Source organism: Scyliorhinus torazame, chromosome 9 (assembly GCF_047496885.1).
Source record: "Scyliorhinus torazame isolate Kashiwa2021f chromosome 9, sScyTor2.1, whole genome shotgun sequence".
In the NCBI taxonomy this organism is placed as follows: Eukaryota; Metazoa; Chordata; class Chondrichthyes; order Carcharhiniformes; family Scyliorhinidae; genus Scyliorhinus; species Scyliorhinus torazame.
In genome coordinates, this window is record NC_092715.1 from 67,193,070 (window position 1) to 67,217,042 (window position 23,973).

Below are 23,973 nucleotides of genomic sequence, written 5' to 3' on the forward strand. Positions count from 1 at the left end.
TGATATATTGAACTTGATTTCTTACAATGTGAATAGAGACTAATGAGAACGGTTCCAGATATAAACCTTGTGTAGATTCCATTTCTCTACTCCCAGTCAGTGTAAAATAAATAAATAAAATGATGCAACTTTGCATAAATTACTGAGAGTAGAGTTCTCGTGCTTTTCGTGGAGCTCAGCACTACTATTAGCTGTTCCAGAGTTAGTCACTGAGGTGCAGGAGACTGAGTTTCACCTTTTATTCTAACTCCGCGGTAGAAAACATTCAGGATTCAACAAAGTTGTTGGCTCATTTGTAGTCTTGAATTCAACAAACTATGCAAGGTGGAAAGCATTGCCTTATTAGCGATGGAAAGGCACTAAGGTACACAAACATCCTCATGCATTTCACAGGAGTGTTATCAAAAGAATTGGCGCCGAGTCACATAAGGAAACTATAGAATCCCTACAGTGCATAAGGAGTCCATTTGGCCCATTGGGTCTACACTGGCCCTGCAAATGAACACTCTGCCCATGTCCACTCTCCTCATAACCCTATAACATAACCTGAAGCTCCCTGGACACTTAGGGGCAATTTATAAATGCCAATCCACCTAACCTGCACATCTTTGGACTGTGGGAGGAAACCAGAGCACCCGGAGGAAACCCATGCAGACACTAGGAGAACGTATAAACTCCACACAGACAGTGATCGAAGGCCAGAACTGAACCAGGGTCCCTGGTGCTGTGAGGCAGCAGTGGTAACCACTGTACCACCGTGCCTTGTATGGATATGTGGGCATATGACTGAAAACTTAATCAGGAAGGTTGGCATGCAGGTACAGCAGGTGGTGAGGAAAGCTAATGGCATGTTGGCCTTCATAGCAAAAGGTTTTAAGTAGGAGGTATGATATCTTGCTGCAGTTATACAGGGCCTTGGTGAGGCCACACCTTTTGAGTATTGTGTGGAGTTACGGTCTCCTAGTTTGAAGAAGGACATCCTTGCTATTGCGGGTGTCCAGCGAAGGTTCACCAGACTAATTCCCAGGATGGCAGGACTGACATGAAGAAAGACTGGATCGACTGGGCTTGAACTCATGAGTTTAGAAGAATGAGTGCGGATCTCATAGAAACATAATATCCTGTTGGGACTGGACAGGTTAGATGCATGAAGAATGTTGCTGATGTTGGGGACTACAGAACTAAGGGCCACAGCCTAAGAATACGGGGTAAGCCATTCAGGACTGAGATGAGGAAGAACTTCTTCTCTCAAACTTGTGGAATTCTCTACCACAGAAAGCTGTTGGGGCCAGTTCATTGGATACATTCAAGAGGGAGCTAGACATGGCCCTTGCGGCTAAAAGAATCAAGGGGTATGGAGGGAAAGTGGGAGTGGGTGCTGAATTTGCTTGATCAGCCATGATCATATTGAAGGTGGTGCAGGCTCGAATGGCCGACACCTGCACCTATTTTCGATGGTTCTATGTTTCAAGGCTCATCTCAAAGGCAGAGAGATTTATGAAGGGAATTTAAAGAATTAAAGCCTAGACAGCTGAAGGCACAGCCAATGGTGGAGAGATTTAAAATCCGGGATTCTAAAATTGGAGGCCCACAGGCATAAAATGGTTGTGGCAGCAGGAGGGTGGGAGGTTACATAAAGAAGGTGCAAGGCCATGGAGACTTTTGAAACAAGGATACGAATTTTGCAGTCGTGATATTGTCTAACTGGAAACTGATGTAGGTCAGCGTACATGGGGAAATTGGTGAATGAGTCCATACTGGATCTCTAGAGCAACCCAGTCAGTCGTTTTTCACACTTCTCTGCAGCCCTGTACGTTTTCCCCTCGCATGCCCATCCAATTTCCTTTGAAATGGTGCATCATCTCCACTTCCACGACTCATAAGTTCCAGGTCATTACAAATCACATATTTAAAATGTTCTTCCTCACATACCCTGCATTTATCGGTTTAAAACTGTATGCCCTGGTCTTGTTTAATCAGCTAATTTTCATCAGCTTTTCTTTGTCTGACCTAACCAAAACTGCTATCTGTACATTTCTATCAAAACTCCCCTTAACCTCCTTTTCTCCAAGAAGAACAATCCCCACTTCTCCAGCCGAATTCCTCACCCTGGATTCATTTTAGTAAATCTTGTTTGCATCCTCTGAAGGACCTTCAAAAACTGAACGCTGCATTTTGTGGCAATACAGTCTGCCACGTAAACTGTCGTGTTGCATAAGTTTTATGAGTGCAAATTGGCATCTCCAAAGCTTTTACTAGAACTGTCAGTGTAATTTCTTATTGCCAGTTTATGGGAACATTCAGTTTTTCATTTCTAGTCTTGAAGTTTAAGTAGTATTCTTGTTCTGTTTAAAAAGCTGGGTGGCTTAAAGCCTCCAGTGGTGCTATAAAGCAGGGATTTTCAAAGTGAGAATCACGACCCACCGGTGGGTTGCAGAGCGGTTGGTTGTAGAGTTCCCACCGTGGTCCTGATCTTGGGAGAAGCGGCATATTTATTGAGAATGGCAGCCTTTGCCGTCTTGTAAATAATAAGGAAATGAAGCTGTGTGCAGTCTTCTGGCCAGAAGTAGCAGCAGTGAGCAGATCATAGACCACGTACACCTGACATCACCTGCCCTGTATGTATGTGCTTTTGGTGCCAAATCACCTTGGAGAGATTCGTCCATTTTGTAGCTGCTGGCAAGCAAGACCAGAGGGCTGTGCAGATGAATCATTTTCTTACAAGTAAGCGAAGGCCAGAGACACATAGACGGTGTACCTTCTGGCCAGGAACTCTCCACTGAATCTGCTGGAGAGAGCTGCACGGGGAGAGTCCATAGCAGGGCAGAGCAGTGTTAGTGTTAGATCTGTACAGATCTCCAGGGCCTCTGGTTAACAGCCTACAAAGAAGAAACTTAACTCTGGAACAAAGCAGTGTAATGAAGATTTCTTGAGGCTTAGTTTTGTTAATTGTGCCAGTGCAAATAAGGATTCAAAGCCCACGTGTAAGCTCGGAAAAACTGGCAAACGAGAGAAGTTTCTGGTTTTTGAATGAAAAGTGGTGGGTGAAAAATTTCTCCTTGGGTTGAGACCCCAGAGTCCATTATTAATTTACAACTGACTCCAAATGAAAAGACTACGCTGCTATAACTGACCTCTGACAGCACATTAAAAACACGCCAAAAGCCCATGAGGCTGTCCGCATTCTGGGGTAGCATCTCCCAGGTGCATCCAGCACTTTGTTGCTATTGCACGCATGGCTTACATGTGAGGTTTTTCCATTATCATGTAAATGGCACAATGGAACTGGCTGCTGCACCTGATATGCGCATTTCCCCCTCCTCCTGTGAAGCTGGTTAGAGTGAGATTGTAAGGACCAATCAAGCTCCCCTTATTGCATTAAAGGTAATTGTGGCATGAGTCATGAAGGTCATCCAGCGTGGGTTGGCCAGTTGGCAAAAGTTGGTCCCGAGGGGAGAAAAGGTTTGAAAGAAAGGTACAGCACAGAAACAGGCCCTTCGGCCCTCCAAGCCCGTGCCGACCATGCTGCCTGACTAAACTACAATCTTCTACACTTCCTGGGTCCGTATCTATCTATTCCCATCCTATTCATGTATTTGTCAAGATGCCCCTTAAATGTCACTATCGTCCCTGCTTCCTCCACCACCTCTGGTAGCGTGTTCCAGGCACCCACTACCCACTGTGTTTTAAAAAAAAAAAACTTGCCTCGTACATCTACTCTAAACCTTGCCCCTCGCACCTTAAACCTATGCCCCCTAGTAATTGACCCCTCTACCCTGGGGAAAAGCCTCTGACTATCCACTCTGTCTATGCCCCTCACAATTTTGTAAACCTCTATCAGGTCGCCCCTCAACCTCTGTCGTTCCAGTGAGAACAAACCAAGTTTACTCAACTGCTCCTCATAGCTAATGCCCTCCATACCAGGCAGCATTCTGGTAAATCTCTTCTGCACCCTCTCTAAAGCCTCCACATCCTTCTGGTAGTGTGGCGACCAGAATTGAACACTATACTCCAAGTGTGGCCTATCTAAGGTTCAGTACAGTTGCAACATGACTTGCCAATTCTTATACTCAATGCCCCGGCCAATGAAGGCAAGCATGCCGTATGCCTTCTTGACTATCTTCTCCACCTGTGCTACCCCTTTCAGTGACCTGTGGAACTGTACACCTAGATCTCTCTGACTTTCAATACTATTGAGGGTTCTACCATTCACTGTATATTCCCTACCTGCATTAGACCTTCCAAAATGCATTACCTCACATTTGTCCGGATTAAACTCCATCTGCCATCTCTCCGCCCAAGTCTCCAAACGATTTAAATCCTGCTGTATCCTCGGACAGTCCTCATCACTATCTGCAATTCCACCAACCTTTGTGCCGTCTGCAAACTTACTAATCAGACCAGTTACATTTTCCTCCAAGTCATTTATCTATACTACAAACAGCAAAGCTCCCAGCACTGATCCCTGTGGAACACCACTAGTCACAGCCCTCCAATTAGAAAAGCATCCTTCCATTGCTACTCTCTGCCTTCTATAACCTAGCCAGTTCTGTATCCGCCTTACTGAAGCCCATATAAACAACATCCACTGCCCTACCTGCATCCATCATCTTTGTGACCTCCTCGAAAAACTCTATCAAGTTAGTGAGACAAGACCTCCCCTTCACAAAACCATGCTGCCTCTCACTAATACGTCCATTTGCTTCCAAATGGGAGTAGATCCTGTCTCGAAGAATTCTCTCCAGTAATTTCCCTACCACTGACGTAAGGCTCACCAGCCTGTAGTTCCCTGGATTATCCTTGCTACCCTTCTTAAACAAAGGAACAACATTGGCTATTCTCCAGTCCTCCGGGACATCACCTGAATATAGTGAGGATCCAAAGATTTCTGTCAAGGCCTCAGCAATTTCCTCTCTTGCCTCCTTCAGTATTCTGGGGTAGATCCCATCAGGCCCTGGGGACTTATCTACCTTAATATTTTTCAAGACACCCAACACCTTGTCTTTTTGGATCTCAATGTGACCCAGGCTATCTACACAGCCTTCTCCAGACTCAACATCTACCAATTCCTTCTCTTTGGTGAATACTGATGCAAAGTATTCATTTAGTACCTTGCCCATTTCCTCTGGCTCCACACATAGATTCCCTTGCCTATCCTTCAGTGGGCTAACCCTTTCCCTGGCTACCCTCTTGCTTTTTATGTACGTGTAAAAAGCCTTGGGATTTTCCTTAACCCTATTTGCCAATGACTTTTCGTGACCCCTTTCTAGCCCTCCTGACTCCTTGCTTAAGTTCCTTCCTACTTTCCTTATATTCCACGCAGGCTTCGTCTGTTCCCAGCCTTTTAGCCCTGACAAATGGCTCCTTTTTCTTTTTGACGAGGCCTACACTATCTCTCGTTATCCAAAGTTCCCAAAAATTGCTGTATGTATCCTTCTTCCTCACAGGAACATGCCGGTCCTGAATTCCTTTCAACTGACACTTGAAAGCCTCCCACATGTCAGATGTTGATTTACCCTCAAACATCCACCCCCAATCTAGGTTCTTCAGTTCCCGCCTAATATTGTTATAATTAGCCTTCCCCCAATTTAGCACATTCACCCTCGGACCACTCTTATCTTTGTCCACCAGCACTTTAAAACTTACTGAATTGTGGTCACTGTTCCCGAAATGCTCCCCTACTGAAACTTCTACCACCTGGCGGGGCTCATTCCCCAATACCAGGTCCAGCACAGCCCCGTCCCTAGTTGCACTGTCTACATATTGTTTTAAGATGCCCTCCTGGATGCTCCTTAGAAACTCTGCCCCGTCTAAGCCCCTGGTACTAAGTGAGTCCCAGTCAATATTGGGGAAGTTGAAGTCTCCCATCACAACAACCCTGTATTTACTCTTTTCCAAAATCTTTCTACCTATCTGCTCCTCTATCTCCCGCTGGCTGTTGGGAGGCCTGTAGTAAACCCCCCAACATTGTGACTGCACCCTTCTTATTCCTGATCTCTACCCATATAGCCTCACTGCCCTCTGAGGTGTCCTCTCGCAGTACAGCTGTGATATTCTCCCTCACCAGCAGTGCAACTCTACCACCCCTTTTGCATCCCCCTCTATCCCGCCTGAAACATCTAAATCCTGGAACGTTTAGCTGCCAATCCTGCCCTTCCCTCAACCAGGTCTCTGTAATGGCAACAACATCATAGCTCCAAGTACTAATCCAAGCTCTAAATTCATCTGCCTTACCTGTAATACTACTTGCATTAAAACATGCACTTCAGGCCACCAGACCCGCTGTGTTCAGCAACTTCACCCTGTCTGCTCTGCCTCAGAGCCATACTGGCCCTATTCCCTAGTTCTCCCTCAATGCTCTCACCGTCTGACCTATTGCTCCTGTGCCCACCCCCCTGCCATACTAAATTAAACCCTCCCGTGTGACACTAGCAAACCTCGCGGCCAGGATATTTATGCCTCTCCAGTTTAGATGCAACCCGTCCTTATATAGGTCACACCTGCCCCGGAAGAGCTCCCAGTGGTCCAGATAACGGGAACCCTCCCTGCTACACCAGCTGTTTAGCCACTTGTTTAGCTGCTCTAACTTCCTATTTCTAGCCTCACTGGCACGTGGCACAGGGAGTAATCCCGAGATTACAACCCTAGAGGTCCTGTCTTTTAACTTTCTGCCTTGCTCCCTAAACTCTTGCTGCAGGACCTCATGCCCCTTCCTGCCTATGTCATTAGTACCAATATGTACAACGACCTCTGCCTGTTTGCCCTTCCCCTTCAGGATGCCCTCTACCCGTTCGGAGACATCCTGGACCCTGGCACCAGGGAGGCAACATACCATTCTGGAGTCTCTTTCACGTCCACAGAAGCGCCTATCTGTGCCCCTGACTATAGAGTCCCCTATGACTATTGCTCTTCTGCGCTTTGACCCTCCCTTCTGAACATCAGAGCCAGCCGTGGTGCCACTGCTCTGGCTGTTGCTGTTTTCCCCTGATAGGCTATCCCCCCCGACAGTATCCAAAGGGGTATATCTGTTCGAGAGGGGGACAACCACAGGGGATTCCTGCACTGACTGCCTGCCCTTTCTGGTGGTCACCCATTTCTCTGCCTGCACCTTGGGTGTGACCACATTTATATAACTGCTATCTATGGCTTTCTGCCACCTGCATGCTCCTAAGTGCATCCAACTGCTGTTCCAACCGAACCATGCGGTTTGTGAGGAGCTCCAGTTGGGTGCACTTTCTGCAGATGAAGCCATCCGGGACGCTGGAAGCCTACCGGACCTGCCACAACTCACAGTCAGAGCACTGCACCCCTCTAATTGACATTGCGTCAATTAATTAGTAAATTAAATCTAAAAGTTTTTTTTTAAAGTTAGTGTTAACTATATGTTTCCTAGCACTAGATTTCTACTATAAATATGAAAGCTAAATACAGTACTCTCCGATCTCTGGCTTAGATACCCCTCTAAATTATAATTATGTTTTATTAGTTTACCAATGCTTAATTTTTTTAATTTAGTGTAGATTCCCAACCAGCCAATCAGGTCACAGCTTTTCTGTGATGTCACTTCAGTGTCCCCCTCCCACACACACAATTTGAAAAGGTAAAAATGAGTAAAAAGCACTTACTTACCTTCCAAGCACCTTCTCCCACTCTGCACCGAATTACCTCACTGCACCAAATTACCAAGTATGGTTGTAAATTTCAGGCATTACAGGAAGGTTGACAAGATGTGATTGATCAATTGGGAAATACTGTGGATGGACCTTTCAACTTTTGGCAAGTATAAAAATTGGGCAGTAACAAGTTGTTTGTTTGACTGTGGAAAACTATTATTCAGAATGTATAACAGATGGCTGACTTCTGGCACTGCACATTTTATGCTTTTGCTGAGTTCCATCCTGTGATAAAGTGCAAATTATGGTAATGGTGATTTATCCGGTTTTGAAAATATTTTTGAAATTATACCACCAGAAACCAAAAATTACCATTATGAAATGACTTACCATAGCAACACCTGTGATGCCTGGGAAGATTAAAATTTACTAAAATTAACCAATGTAGGATAGTTGTTGATTTTAAAGTTAAAATCAAACCATAAAATGCTGGAAATACTCCGATCAGGCAGCATCTTTGGAGGTAGAAGCAAGAGATGCTATTGACCCGAAACATTCCAATTCTTTCTTTTCAGATATTACCCCGACTGAGTATTTCCACGATCTACAGTATTATGCTTTCATATTTAAATTTAATTCTGCTGAGCTGTTTCTATCCTGAGTGCATCAGAATAGTTATTTTGAAGAAATAAGTTGTTTTGTTTTTTAGTGCTAAACATGTTTCTTTCTTCCTGTAAGGATGAGTACGAAGAGCTCTTGCGTTATGCAGTAGTAACTCCAAAGTGGGATTCTGGTGGCCCCAAACCATTACATTGCAGAACAAAACTTGTAACAGGCGGCAAAGATTCAAGTACAATGGCGGGTGACCAATCTTCTCAGCATTTTGCAGGTGAAGATGTTTAAAATAAATACAGTCCTAGCACTTGTACAACCTTCCTTTTGAAACTGCACCAAGTAAAGAAAATTTGTATACTTAGTACAAATTTTTGCTCTTTTTCACAATCATTGTCAGAAACTTGATGTTAACAATCTACAGTCTTAACTTCAGCCTTCACATAGGCATATAGGTGTCCGTCTGGCTCAGTGATAACGCTCTCAGAAGGTTGAGTTTGAGCTCCTCTCCAGAGACTTGAACTTAATCTGGACGGACACAAATTTAATAATCCTCTGCTATACTGCCCAAATGAAGTACAGAAGTCTGTTGACTGAGTTTTGGGTAAACCATAAACATAGTGTAAATTCCCCAGATGGGTTCCATCTGGGTATGTCCATACAAAAGGGAGACTCCATCCATAGTTATTCAATTATGAAGGATTGAGACTCTTCTATGTAGAAATTGCCAAAGTTATCTCCAACAGTCTTGGTTATGTACATTCTTAAATAAAAGATAGTTCCAGAAAATTATGTACTGAATGCAGCCCATGTTTAAAGGTATAATTAAGACTTGCCTTCACTGTGCATGACAAGTGACACAATTTGAAGAGCAGATGAAATCTCCTGGTTTCTTGGCTACTTTTTCTCTGTCAACCAACATTATTCACTGCAGAGTTGCTCTAGAACCTGACTTGACTCTGGTTGCCCAGTTTTTCTGTGTTGCAATGGACATTCCCCCACATCAACAGTATGGGATATAATGCAAGTTGCTATGTAGATGTGTGTAGATAGCCTGGGTCACATTGAGATCCAAAAAGACGAGGTGTTGGGCGTCTTAAAAAATATTAAGGTAGATAAGTCCCCAGGGTCTGATGGGATTTACCACAGAATACTGAAGGAGGCTGGAGAGGAAATTGCTGAGGCCTTGACAGAAATCTTTGGATCCTCACTGTCTTCAGGCGATGTCCCGGAGGACTGGAGAATAGCCAATGTTGTTCTTCTGTTTAAGAAGGGTAGCAAGGATAATCCAGGGAACTACAGGCCGGTGAGTCTTACTTCAGTAGTAGGGAAATTACTGGAGAGAATTCTTCGAGACAGGATCTACTCCCATTTGGAGCAAATGGACGTATTAGTGAGAGGCAGCATGGTTTTGTGAAGGGGAGGTCGTGTCTCACTAACTTGATAGAGTTTTTCGAGGAGGCCACTAAGATGATTGATGCAGTGGATGTTGTCTATATGGACTTCAGTAAGGCCTTTGACAAGGTCCGTCATGGTAGACTAGTACAAAAGGTGAAGTCACACGGGATCAGGGGTGAGCTGGCAAGGTGGATACAGAACTGGCTAGGTCATAGAAGGCAGAGAGTAGCAATGGAAGGATGCTTTTCTAATTGGAGGGCTGTGACCAGTGGTGTTCCGCAGGGATCAGTGCTGGGACCTTTGCTGTTTGTAGTATATATAAATGATTTGGAGGAAAATGTAACTGGTCTGATGAGTAAGTTTGCAGGCGACACAAAGGTTGGTGGAATTGCGGATAGTGATGAGGACTGTCAGAGGATACAGCAGGATTTAGATTGTTTGGAGACTTGGGCGGAGAGATGGCAGATGGAGTTTAATCCGGGCAAATGTGAGGTAATGCATTTTGGAAGGTTTAATGCAGGTAGGGAATATACAGTGAATGGTAGAACCCTCAAGAGTATTGAAAGTCCGAGAGATCTAGGAGTACAGGTCCACAGGTCACTAAAAGGGCAACACAGGTGGAGAAGGTAGTCCAGAAGGCATACGGCATGCTTGCCTTCATTGGCCGGGGCATTGAGTATAAGAATTGGCAAGTCATGTTGCAGCTGTATAGAACCTTAGTTAGGCCACACTTGGAGTATAGTGTTCAATTCTGGTCACCACACTACCAGAAGGATGTGGAGGCTTTAGAGAGGGTGCAGAAGAGATTTGCCAGAATGTTGCCTGGTATGGAGGGCATTAGCTATGAGGAGCGGTTGAATAAACTCTGTTTGTTCTCACTGGAACGACGGAGGTTGAGGGGCGACCTGATAGAGGTCTACAAAATTATGAGGGGCATAGACACAGTGGATAGTCGGAGGCTTTTCCCCAGGGTAGATGGGTCAATTACTAGGGGGCATAGGTTTAAGGTGAGAGGGGCAAGGTTTAGAGCAGATGTACGAGGCAAGTTTTTTACACAGGGTAGTGGGTGCCTGGAACTCGCTACTGGAGGAGGTGGTGGAAGCAGGGATGATAGTGACATTTAAGGGGCATCTTGACAATTACATGAATAGGATGGGAATAGAGGGATACGGACCCAGGAAATGTAGAAGATTGTAGTTTAATCGGGCAGCATGGTCGGCACGGGCTTGGAGGGCCGAAGGGCCTGTTCCTGTGCTGTACATTTCTTTGTTCTTTGTTTGTAAATGCACATTATTTCTGTCTCAGACAACATTTGCCATTGTACAGTGAATGAGAGGAGAAATTACCTCTGAAGTGCTGTTCTTAAGAAACAATCCTACATATGCAATATTTTTTGACAGATCTTTGGGAGTTTGAGTTTGATGGGGAAAGGATTCATCAATGTTCACAAATCCAGCCAAGTCTGAAAGTTACAATGATTGCTTCCTGAATCATACATTATTCATGCTCCATGCATATCATTTTTGAGTTAATTAATTTCATTTTGCATCCTTTGTGGTTTTGTATTGCTGAAGCAACAAAGGGGAAAATAATTGCAAGCTGCTTCTGCTACCTAAATACCTTTTTCCTTCCTTGTTGTGGGGGAGCAGAAAGACAAGAGTGTACATCTGACTGAAGTGTCTCTTAGCATTGATGCTGGATTGAATTTCTTTCCAAGAACAAAGATTACCATCTGTTGTTATAGTGTAACATGTTTAAAAGGGCAAATATAACTACATACTCTCGGGGCTGGTTTGTGTACCAGGCGCCGGAATGTGGCGACTAGGGGCTTTTCACAGTAACTCCATTGAAGCCTACTTATGAAAATAAGTGATTATTATTAGTATTATTATTAATTAGAATGAGAAACTGATCTTTTGAGTTTACCTTAACTATATAAACATTTTCCAATTAGAATGGCAATAGTGTGGAAGTCATCTGTTATCGGTAAATTCACTTATGATATGTAGATCATAAATGTAATCTTTAATGCTTACAGAAACAGATGAGCACCTACTGCTGTGCCGTTAGCTTGACGGGGCCCATTTCCTACACATGTCATACCCAGAGTTCTGCTTTAGTGCTGTTTATTTAGCTTTGAGCTTGTCAAAGCTACCTTTTTTTTAAAAAAAAAAACAACTTTTTTTTGGCATTTCCCATATTTATAAACAGTTGGGTGTATATATACACATCACATTTCTCTCGCCTGCGCTAATTTCCTTTATTATACAGAGAGGTTTAGTTTGTCCTTCGTTTAACTGACCCTACGTGCATTTCGTTGCCCTCTGGATTGGTCTATGGTTCCTCCCCCTTCCTGGTTATGTTCCCCCCCCCCCCCCCCCCCCCCCCCCCTCCCCTCCCTGGCTTCATCTGTGCTTTTCTTTTTTCCGGACAGAATGGAGAAAGAAAAAGGTGGGGGCTCATCTCTCACGGTTTCCCCCCCCCCTTCCTTCCACCTGCCCCCCCCCCATGTGTAACTCTGGCTGCTCCGGTACCCCGAAGATTGCCACTATTGGGCATGGCTTCTCCCTCACACCCCACAACCTTGGGCATTGCCTTGGGGAAGGCTGTCCAGAACCCAGCAAGCTTGGGGCAAGCCCAAAACATGTAGGTGTAGTTGGCCGGGCCCCTCTGGCACCGCTCACATTTGTCCTCCACCTCCGGGAAGAACCTGCTCATTCGGGTTCTGGTCAGGTGCGCTCTGTGCACCACTTTGAGCTGCATTAGGCTTAGCCTTGCTCAGGAGGAGGTGGAGTTCACCCTGCTCAATGCTTCGCTCCAGAGTCCCCATCCTACCTCTGTCCCCAGTTCGTCCTCCCATTTTTGTCCAGTCTCATCCAGTGGAGTCCGGCCTCTGTCCAGTAGTTGTCCGTATATTTTCCCACATAGCCCCCCCCTGCTCGTTGCTTGTGCCTATCAGATTCTCTAGTAGTGTAGTTTCTGGGGCCCTGGGATTCCCTACTGTCTCTTTGCGGCGGAAGTGTTTTATTTGGAGGTGTCTCATTTCCTGTCCTTTTGCTAGCCTCCACTTCCTCGTCAGTTCGTCTAGTGTCACCAGCCTGTGCCCTACGTAGAAGTCCCCGACCGTCAATGTGCCCCTGTCCCGCCTCCACCGTTTGAAGTGGTATCCAGCATGGCTGGGGAGAATCTGTGATTGCCGTATATGGGAGCCATGTTGGACATTTTGGCTATCCCGAAGTGTTGTCTCGGCTGGGTCCACGTTCTCAGTGTGGCCGCTACCACTGGGCGCATTGTGTATCTTGTTGATGAGGATGGGAGTGCTGCTGTGGCCAGGGCACGGAGGGTCGTTCCTCCATTTGTACCCAATCTGTGTCGCGTTCTTGTACCCATCCCCTCACTCTTTCTGCCATTGCTGCCCAGTGGTAGTATTGTAGGTTTGCTGAGGCCAAGCCCCCTTTGATTTTCCAGTGCCTGTTTGGGAATTCTCGGGTTCTTACACACCCCCCCCCCCCCCCCCACACACACACACACACACGCCATGATTAGACTGTCTACGTTTTGGAAAAAGGCCTTGGGGATGAAGTTCGGAATGGATCCAAACAGGAAGAGGAACCTTGGCAGTACGTTCATCTTGATCGTCTTCACTCTCCCCACCAGAGAGAGTGGGAGTGAGCCCCACCTTTGAAGGTCTCCTCTTACTTCCTCCACCAGGCTGGTCAGGTTCCACTTGTGGATCTGTGTCTAGTCTCTGGCTATCTGGATCCCCAGGTAGCGGAATCTGTTCTGGGCTGCTTTGAACAGGAGCCTCTCTAGCTCTCTCCCTCCCCCGTTTGGGTTCACTGGGAATGCCTCGCTTTCAAGTTTGTAGCCCGAGAAGGTTCCAAACTCTGTATTTGCAATATTGCCTTCAGTCCCTCCTGTGGCTTCGAGACATAGAGGAGCAGGTCATCTGCATAGAGTGAGACTCTGTGCTATCTGTCTCCTCTCCAGATTCCCTTCCAGCTTTTTGCATCCCGCAGGGCTATCGCCAGGGGTTCGATCGCTAGCGCGAACAAGAGTGGGGACATGGGGCAGCCCTGTCTTCTTCCTCTCTGCAGCTAGTAGTATTCAGAGCTGGTGGTGTTAGTTCGGAAGCTCACTTTGGGAGCGTTGTATAGGAGCCTAACCCAGGCGGTGAACCCCTAGCCCAAACCGTTCCAATACCTCGGAGGTATTTCCATTCGACTCCTTCGAAGACCTTTTCTGCATCCAGGGAGACAATCACCTCTGGTGTTCTCCCCCCGGAGAGGGTCGTTATTGCGTTTAGCAGCCGCCTGATGTTCGCTGTGAGCTGCCTACCCTTGACAAAGCCCGTTTGGGCCTCTGCGACCACCTCTGGTACACAGCCCTCCAGCCTTTTGGCCAGGACCTTTGCGAGTATTTTCGCATCCACGTTCAGCAGCGAAATGGGTCTGTATGATCCACATTCTGTCAGGTCTTCATCTTTTTTTGGTATCCGTGAAATTGTGGCCTGCGCTAGCGTGGGGGGCAGGGTGCCCCTTGCCATTGAATCCACGAACATGCCCCATGTCCCTGAAGTGTGGGGTCAGGACTGGTGCAAATTTTTTGTAGAAGTCCGCTGGGAACTCGTCGGGTCCCGGTGCCTTCCCCACCTGCATGGACCTGATGCTCTCCATGATGTCTCGATTGGTGCTTCCAGCTCTCTTTCCCCCCCCCCCCCCCCCCCCCGCCCCCATCCCCATCTGTCTTCCCCCACAACTGGTAGTTCCAGTCCGTCTTAAGAACTGTTACATCCCCGTGCCCCCGTTGGGGGGCTCTGAGGCATACAGTCGCCGGTAGAAAGTCTCAAATGCCCGATTGACTTCCTTTGGCTCTGTTATGTCTGCCTCTGCTATCCTTTTACCTGCGCTCTTTCCCTTGTGGCTGCCTGCTTTCTCAGCTGGTGAGCCAATAGGCGGCCAGTCATATTCGTAGAAGGTCCCCCATGTCTGGCGGACTTGATACACTGCTTGGATTGGATTGGATTTGTTTATTGTCACGTGTACCGAGGTACAGTGAAAAGTATTTTTCTGCGAGCAGCTCAACAGATCATTAAAGCACATGGGAAGAAAAGGGAATAAAAGAAAATACATAATAGGGCAACACAAGGTATACGATGTAACTATGTAAAGCACCAGCATCGGATGAAGCATACAGGGTGTAATGTTAATGAGGTCAGTCAATAAGAGGGTCATTTAGGAGTCTGGTAACAGCGGGGAAGAAGTTGCCTTTGAGTCTGTTTGTGCGTGTTCTCAGACTTCTGTATCTCCTGCCCGATGGAAGAAGTTGGACGAGTGAGTAAGCCGGGTGGGAGGGATCTTTGATTATGCTGCCTGCTTTCCCCAGGCAACGGGAGGTTTAAATGGAGTCAATGGATGGGAGGCAGGTTTGTGTGATTGGACTGGGCGGTGTTCCCGACTCTCTGAAGTTTCTTGCGATCCTGGGCCGAGCGGTTGCCATACTAGGCTGTGATGCAGCCAGATAGGATACTTTCTATGGTGCATCTGTAAATGTTGGTAAGGGTTGATGTGGACATGCCGAATTTCCTTAGTTTCCTGAGGAAATATAGGTGCTGATGTGCTTTCTTGGTGGTAGCGTCGACGTGGGTGGATCAGGACAGATTTTTGGAGATGTGCACCCCCTAGGAATTTGAAACTGCTAACCATCTCCACCTCGGTCCCATTGATGCTGACAGGGGTGTGTACAGTACTTTACTTCCTGAAGTCAATGACCAACTCTTTAGTTTTGCTGGCATTGATGGAGAGATTGTTGTCGCTACACCACTCCACTAGATTCTCTATCTCCCTCCTGTATTCTGACTCATCGTTATTCGAGATCCGGCCCACTATGGTTGTATCGTCAGCAAACTTGTAGATGGAGTTGGAACCAAATTTTGCCATGTAGTCGTGTGTGTACAGGGACTATAGTAGGGGGCTAAGTACGCAGCCTTGCGTATTGAGCAAGGGCATTGGGCCCTGGTATTGAGTACTATTGTGGAAGAGGTGTTGTTCATTCTGGATAGCGGGTTAAAGTCCATTTGCAGCTTTTTTTCTCTCTGCCAGCAGCTCTATGGTTGGGGCCTCGGGAGTATTTTCTGTCGATTTTCCAGGATGGAGTCCACCAGTGTTGCCTGGCCACCCTCTCTTCCCTATCTCTGCTTGCCTTGTAGGCTACGATCTCTCCTCTAATCACGGCCTTCAGTGCCTCCCAGAACATGGAGGGTGAGACCTCCCCGTCCTGGTTGTTAATAACGTAGTCGCCTATGGTCTGCAATGTTTTTTGACAGAAGGCCTTGTCGGCCACGTGCCGCCAATTGGGGTGCTGGGCACGGCCTGTTGCCAACCTCGCATCCATATAGTGTGGAGCATGGTCAAAGATAACGATAAGCTACCTTTGCTAATGAACCATAATGAGAGTTTTCATCCCATCAGTCTTTTTTATTTTTTTTCTTGCAAGCTATCTGCTAAAATATCTTATTAGAATTGGGAATTGTTTGATTAGATATTGTGTTCTCTTCTGTTGTGAGCTTTTAACTTTTCCAGTCATAAATGTATGCTTTTTCCAAAAGGCCTTTGGCAAGGTGCTGCATAGGAGGCTGTTAAGAGTCCATGGTGTTAAGAGTAAGATCCTGGCATGGATAGAGGATTGGCTAACTGGCAGAAGGCAGAGAATGGGGACAAAAGGGTCTTTTTCAGGATGGCAGCTGGTAACTCGTGTTGTGCCTCGGGTCGGTGTTGGGACCACAACTTTTCACAATGTACATTAACGATCTGGAAGAAGGAACTGAGGGCACTGTTGCTAAGTTTGCAGATGAAACAAAAATATGCAGAAGGACAGGTGGTATTGAGGTAGCAGGGGGGCTGCAGGAGGTCTTGGACAGGATAAGGGAGTAGGCAATGAAGTGGCAGATAGAATACAATGTGGAAAAGTGTGGGGTTATAATTTTGACTTTGGTAGGATGAATGGAGGCATAGACTATTTTCTAAATGGGAAAAGGCTTGGGAAATCGAGCACAAAGGGAGTTGGGAGTCCTAGTTCAAGGTTAATGTGCAGGTTTAGTCGGCAGTTAAGCCAAATGCAATGTTAGCATTCATTTCGCGAGGGCTGGAATACAAGAGCCCTCTTCTGAGTTTGTATAAGGTTCTGGTCAGACCCTATTTGGAGTATTGTGAGCAGTTTTGGGCCCCGTACCCGAGGAAGGATGTGCTTGTCTTGGAAAGGGTCCAGAGGAGGTTCACAAGAATGATCCTTGGAATGAAGAGCATGTCATATGAGGAGCGGTTGGGGACTCTGGGTCTGTACTCATTGGAGCTTAGAAGGATGAGGGGGGATCTTATTGAAATTTACAGAATACTGAGAGGCCAGATAGAGTGAACATGGTGAGGATGTTTCCACTAGGAGGAAATTTACGATGTAACATTTTATTTTGCATAATTGTTGTACAACATGCTATATTGATTACAGTTTGTATGGTAACAGCGTGGTTACTATTTCACTTGCAATGTTTGTTCTTAACCTAATGTATCATTTTTAGAAAACAAATGTTGAGTTCCAGTTGAACAGATACTGGCATCCTTGGTATGCTTAAATGAATATCATCTGTCACCTGTGTAGGTGGTATCACTGTTTAAACATCTAGGAGGAATGACTTGAACAGCTACCCATTGTATTTGTCCATCATTCATGAAAATGTTCAGGCCAATTCTTCATCCTCATTGCCATCCCCCAAGCTAACATTTATAAATAAGGTACATTAATGATCATTCCTGTGACACGCCTCCATACTGCAGCCACTGCTTCTAGCTACCATTGGAAAAGCTTGCGCTGAATTTTGCAAATCCGTTAGATTCTTTGCTTCCCAGCCTGCTAATCAGGTAACCTCTTAGTTCTTGTCATTTAGCACACTGGGCTAAATCGCTGGCTTTTAAAGCAGACCAAGGCAGGCCAGCAGCACAGTTCGATTCCCGTACCAGCCTCCCCGAACAGGCGCCGGAATGTGGCGATGCGGGGCTTTTCACAGTAACTTCATTGAAGCCTACTCGTGACAAGCGATTTTCATTTTCATTTTCATTTCATCTCTGCTTGGAATCCTAGAATCCCTACAGTGCAGAAGTAGGCCATTTGAGTCTGCATCGACCCTCAAAGACCACCCTGTTTAGGCCCACCCCCCTGCCCTATCTCCATAACCCCACCTAACCTGCACATCTTTGGACACCTAAGGGGCGATTTAGCAGTCCAAAATGGTCACACCGTCTAATCTGCACACCTGTGGGAGAAAACTGGAAAATCCAGAGGAAATCCATGCAGGCACTGGGAGATAGGAAAACTCTCACGGATCAGGCCTGAATTGAACCTGGGACCCTGGCTCTGTGAGGCAGCAGTGCTAACCACTGCCACCGTGCTGTCCATTTTAAAATGAAAGACGATGCTACTTCTCTTCGCCTACCCTTGAGAACCACACACACACTCTTCAGTGTTGAGTTGAAAAAGTGTTGCATTTATGTCGTTTTCAGAATCACAGAACTTCCCAAATGCTTTACAGCCAATGCTACCACTTTATTGTACGATGGGTTTGGCCTTATAAGGAATAGAAAGGGAGATCTTGGGTTCCACTTATGTCTCTTTTTGAAGAACCTTCTTTTAACCTACTTGAGATTTATTCTCTGAAATTCTACAATCACTTTACCAAAAAGACTAGTGAATGCATATTATCTAAGAATTAACAGATGAATTTAACAGATGAATTTATGTTCAAGCAGGCAGGATTTCTGAAGAAAGGCATGAAAATCCTGTAAGACCGCAGACTGCAGGCACAGGAATTACCCCAGACAAACGTGATTCAGCAACAACAGGAAAAATACCAGAAGGTATATATTCAATAGAAAATAATGCAATGCACTGGGGTATGAACCGGGGATTGGGGTTAACTGGATACCCTCAAGGGGCTGCCACGTAATTTAGTCTGACTGACTTGCTCTTGTGCTGTGCTATATCATTCCTCAAGGTAGAGTTCTGGTGTAATCATAGTACTTGACATATTACTGTTGACTTGTTTCCAAAAATATAATTAACTTTTGAGGCAGTGGGAGTTGAAGCTTGTTTTGAAGGCTTTGGAAAACCTGTTACAGGTTGACAATCCCTTAACTGAAATTCAAAAACCTCTGAAATCCACACTGTTTTTCAAGCGCAGACGTGACGTCACACGTGGGAAATTCCACAAAGCTCTGGGAAGGTTCCCCGACGATGTGCAGGTCCCAACGTGCCACAGATGCTTACAAGCCCTAGGCGGGGCTGTTTTGGCACCAAAACCACCTCACAGCCAGACATTAGTGCATTAAATTATATTATTCACTGTGATTATCAAGTTGTAGTACAAAACATATTTTGTCCTCTCGAACATTAAATTCCGAAATCTGAAAAAAATCCAAAACCAGGTACACACTCGGCCGCAAGCATTTTGGATAAGGGATGCTCAACCAGTATGTTAAGTGTTGTGGTTGGCTCAATACTTTTTTTAAAAACTTGCACATTCAGGATTGTTTATTACCTTAAGTTATCACAAGTTGATAATTTTAAATATTTTAAGCCTGTCATTTGTTTTTCTTTAGTTTAACCCCCAAAATGTTTGCCAGAAAGTTACAGATGTTAAACAGAAGAGGTTTCAAAAGCTTTTATATACAGGCTGAAAATCCCTTATCAAAATGCTTGGGGCCAATTGTGTATTGGACTTTGGAATTTTTCAGATTTCTGAATATTCTGTGCTTGTGTGGCACATGTTGGGAACTACGCGTGTATGGTGCGTGTTGGGAACTGCGCATGTGTGACACGTTAAAAAAAAGTACGGATTTCGTAATTTTTCAGATAAGGAATGCTCAACTTGTACTTGCTATCTAGATAATACATCTTAAATCGATGTTTTTCCAAAGTAATTTACTACTCCATTAGTTTCTAATGTTTTATTTCTTCTACATTTATGCTGCTGAGAGATAATAAGTGAAGCGTAATATTGTCGAAGTCTTAAAGCTTCTACAGCAAACTTTAGAATAACCGAGTAGGTAGGTAAAAGAGGATTAGTGCTTTATCATGTTCAAATGTCTTGGTCTTTGAGTTTCAGGATGGTTATGTAAGCAAACATTATCCTGCTATGCAAGCAGCAACCTACAAACAGCATTTGAGATGAATGGCCTGCTAATGTGTGCATTTTTAAAATATTAATTTAAAATACCCAAATTCCTTTTTCCCCAAGTAAGGGCCAATTTTGCATAGCCAATTCACCTACCCTGCACATCATTTTGGGTTGTGGGAGTAAGACCCACTCAGACACGGAGAATGTGCAAACTCCACACGGACAGTGACCTGGGGCTGGGATCAAACCCAGTCCTCGGCACCATGAGGCAGCAGTGCTAACTGTTGCTCCACCGTGCTGCCCCATGTGCATATTTTAGTAGCATTGATTGAGGGTGGAATGTTGGACAGAACTTTGGAAGAAGTCCAGCATCTCTTCAAATTGTGAAATAAGTTTTTAATATATTAGTATTATCACACTAGCTTGACAATCCTTTTCCGGTTTTTGTACTGCCCTGGAATGTTACTGATATGGGGCTGAAAACCAACACCTTGTCCAAGAGTGCTGCTAACTGAGCCATTCTAATGGTTGTAGGGTTATTGAATTTTTAGTAGATTTCTTTTTTAAGAATATTTTTATTGGCATTTTCAATTTTACACAGTGAAACTTTTGTGTCTGATATTTACATTTGTACAGTTCTTATGTACGTATATTTCTTGACATAACTTCTCTTTCCCCCCCCCCCCCCTTTCCCTCTCCGTATCCCCCTCTTCCGCCCTGGGTGTTCTATTGCTGAGCTCCTATTTTCCCCTTCCCCTTCCTCCATTTGTGGTTATTGTTGCAGGCCTTGTGGGTTTTGGTGGGGGGGGGGGGGGGGGTGGGGGGCCTTCCTGCCCCTTCCTCTCCCCCTCCTCTCCCCCCTCCTCTCCCCCCTCCTCCCTCCCCCTCCTCCATGCCTCTTCCTGTGGTTCCCCTAAGTGTCCTGATTTCCTCCACCCTTCACTTTTTGCACCTCTTAGTGTTGTGTGTTTTGTCTGCTCTCCCCTCGTCTCTCTCCCTAATCGCTGTTGGCTTCGAACAAGTCTTGGAACAGGCTGACAAATTGCCCCCATGCTTACAGTACTGCTTTGCAGTGTGCCAAATTTCTGAATTTTGGAATCAAAAGTTGTTTGCCTTTCCAAGCAGTGCTGTTTTGAAAATTGGAAATAATGTGTCTATATATGCAGCATAAAAACAGTAAACTGGGACTTCTGGTGACGGATCTGCTGCGTAGTCACACATCAGGTGGCTCTCCTCCATAAGACACGAAATGGGCACTTTTGACTGAATTCATGCCTGCAAAATCGGATTAAAACATCCCTTTGTCCCCAACAATAACATAGACGATGAAAATAGCTTCCCCAAACCGCCGAAGATCGACAGGGCTCACAGGTCGCTCCGACCAAAGCCCAAGGTCATCAGGGGATTGAACAGCCCAGTATTTTTAAAAGCCAGTGAGACAGATGGTGACGGTGGACCCATGGCAATTCATGCACCCCAGTGAGATATTCTCATTTTTCTCGCCAGTGCAAAATATCCAAACCCATATTGACTTCTTTGTAGTGGGGAAATTGGTGCTTGCAGAGATGGTCAGAGCGGAATAATCTTTATTGGTGTCCCAAGTAGGCTTACGTTAACACTGCAGTGAAGTTACTGTGAAAATGCCCTAGTCTCCACACTATGGCGCTGGTTCAGATACACTGAAGGAGAATTCAGAATGTCCAATTCCCGTAACAAGCACGTCTTTTGGGACACGTGGGAGGAAACCCACGCAGACGGTGGGAGAATGTACAGACTCTGCACAGACAGTGACCCAAGCCAGGAATTGAACCCGAGTCCCTGGTGCTGTGAAACAGTGCTAGGAATACTTTGCAATTGTAATTTCTGACCACGCTCCACATTACACGGATGTGAGGTTGGAGAGGGGCTGTGCTCAATGCCCCACCTGAAGGTTGGACACTCTTGGCCGACAAGGTCTTCTGCCAGAAAACATCATAGGCCATAGGCGAGTACGTTACTAACAACCCGGAACAGGGAAGTCTCTCTGAAGGCTGTGATTAGGGGAGGAATTATCACCTATGAGGCTCACAGAGATGGGGAAGAGAGGGCAACTGGGCAACAACTGATCAACTCCATTAGGGAAGTCAGCAGATAGTATTCCGAGGCCCCAACCGTAGAGCTTCTGGAAGAGAAGAAAAAGCTACAAATAGACTACTGTCCACCAAGGAAGCAGTGTACTAACTCCGCCAGACACTGGAGACTTTACACGCATGGAGACGAGGCTAGCCGCCTGCTGGCACACCAGCTGAGAAAATCGGCAGCTACGAGGAAAATAGCCCAGGTAAAGGATAGCAGAGGCAGACTGGTAGCCTAACCAAAAAATCTCAACAAAACATTTGCAGCTTTCAGCAGGGACTGTACACCTCCGAAACCCTGACACGGACTCCGGGATCAAACCGTTTGACAGACTGGATATGCCCGTCGTGGGGGAACGACAGCAGGAGGGGGCTGGAAGCACCATCATGACTGGGAGAGGTCATGGAGAGGATCAACTCCGTGCAGGCGGGCCCCGGCAGACCTCTACAAACTGGCCTGCACCTCCGGGAGATGTTTGCAGATTTGCTAGCGACGGTTACCAGGCCTCCAATACTAACACAGGCCACCATATCGCTGATACCCAAAAGAGACAGACCCAATGGAATGTGGATCATACAGACCCATTTCGCTGCTCAATGTAGACTCGAAAATACTCGCAGAAATCCTGGCTAAGCGGCTGGAGAACCGCGTGCCAGAGGTCGTCGCGGAGGACCAGACGGGCTTTTAAGGGTAGACCGCTAACTGCAAACATCAGACGGCTGCTGACCATGATAATGACACCATCCGAGGAGAGAACACTAGCGGAAAAGGCCTTTGAAATACCTCATTGAGGTCCTAGAGCGGTTTGGGCTTGGGACTTTTGTTGATGTGTGTTGGTTGAGAATGGTTCATTGAGTTGTTGCCTCCACTTTTTCTCTTAATCTCACCTGGTTTAATGCTGCACAATCAGTTGAGTATGTTGATGGACAAAGGGGATTTACTCTGAATAGGGGATATGACAAAGGTTCATTCAGACTCGACCGTAGCTCCCTTCTCTCTACTGATGCTGTCAGACCTGCGCTGATTGTCCAGCATTTTCTGGTTTTGTTTACTCTGAATATATTGAAAGACCTCCTCAACTCTGTCCACAACCTGTTACTTGTGGTGTTTAGCTTGCAGTAACCATCTAATAAAGTAAAAAGTAATCTTTATTGTCACAAGTAGGCTTACATTAACACTGCAATTAAGTTACTGTAAAAAGCCCTGCGTCGTGACATTCAGGCACCTGTTCGGGTACACAGGGAGAATTCAGTGTCCAAATTACCTAACATGCATGTCTTTTGGGACTAATAGCTTCTGCTGTAGTTTTACTAGCTTGGGGTCCACTTCTATGGTATCTCGTGATGTTCTTGTGCCCTACATTGTTCCATAATATAATCGCTTATTGTCACAAGTAGGCTTCAATTAAGTTACTGTGAAAAGCCCCTAGTCGCCACATTCCGGCACCTGTTCGGCGAGGCTGGTACGAGAATTGAACCCGCGCTGCTGGCCTTGTTCTGCATTACAAGCCAGCTGTATAGCCCCCTGTGCTAAACCAGCCCCATTAAACAAGGATTGATGTTTGTTTGGTGTGAGGGAGATCAGGGATATGTCAGAAGTTTTTTTTTTTTTAAAGGGTAATTTAGCGTGGCCAATCCACCTACCCTCCTCATTTTTGGGTTGTGGGGATGAGATCCAGGCAGACATGGGGGAGAATGTGCAAATTCCACACTGACAAGGTACAGGGATTGAACCTGGGTCCTCTGTGCCATGAGGCAGCAGTGCTAACCAGTGCTCCACCATGCTGCCATGAAGTTCAACTTACAGATTGTAACAGCGTCCATTGCTACTGTTGATGACAAAGATGATTCATGAATATCCAGTTTTGGCCTGGTGACTTTATCATTGTTGTGCCACAATACACGATGGAGGATTATAGTTACTGTGAAGGAAAACATTGTTTTTGCAAGGACTGAAGATGGAGTCCTTCCATTTTGATCTTAAATAGGCAGATGAGTAAGGTCAGGTGGACTATTCTCTTGTCTTGGTTCTTTGCACCAGCTGCCATCGCCCAGTTTGGTAACGGTGCCT

At 45.8% G+C, this 23,973-nt stretch overlaps 1 protein-coding gene across 5 annotated transcripts in view; it reads left to right on the plus strand.

Moving 5' to 3' along the window:
• The window catches only part of poc5 (POC5 centriolar protein homolog (Chlamydomonas)), a 171,763-nt gene that overhangs the window by 39,019 nt on the left and 108,771 nt on the right, over positions 1–23,973 (plus strand). For 4 of the 5 annotated variants that reach the window (XM_072516045.1, XM_072516048.1, XM_072516049.1 and 1 more), the window contains 2 exons: positions 8,352–8,502; positions 18,419–18,529. In XM_072516045.1, coding sequence (XP_072372146.1) covers positions 8,352–8,502; positions 18,419–18,529 — 262 coding nt within the window. The remainder of the gene's footprint in view (positions 1–8,351; positions 8,503–18,418; positions 18,530–23,973) is intronic. The other variant, XM_072516046.1, reaches the window with a different exon arrangement.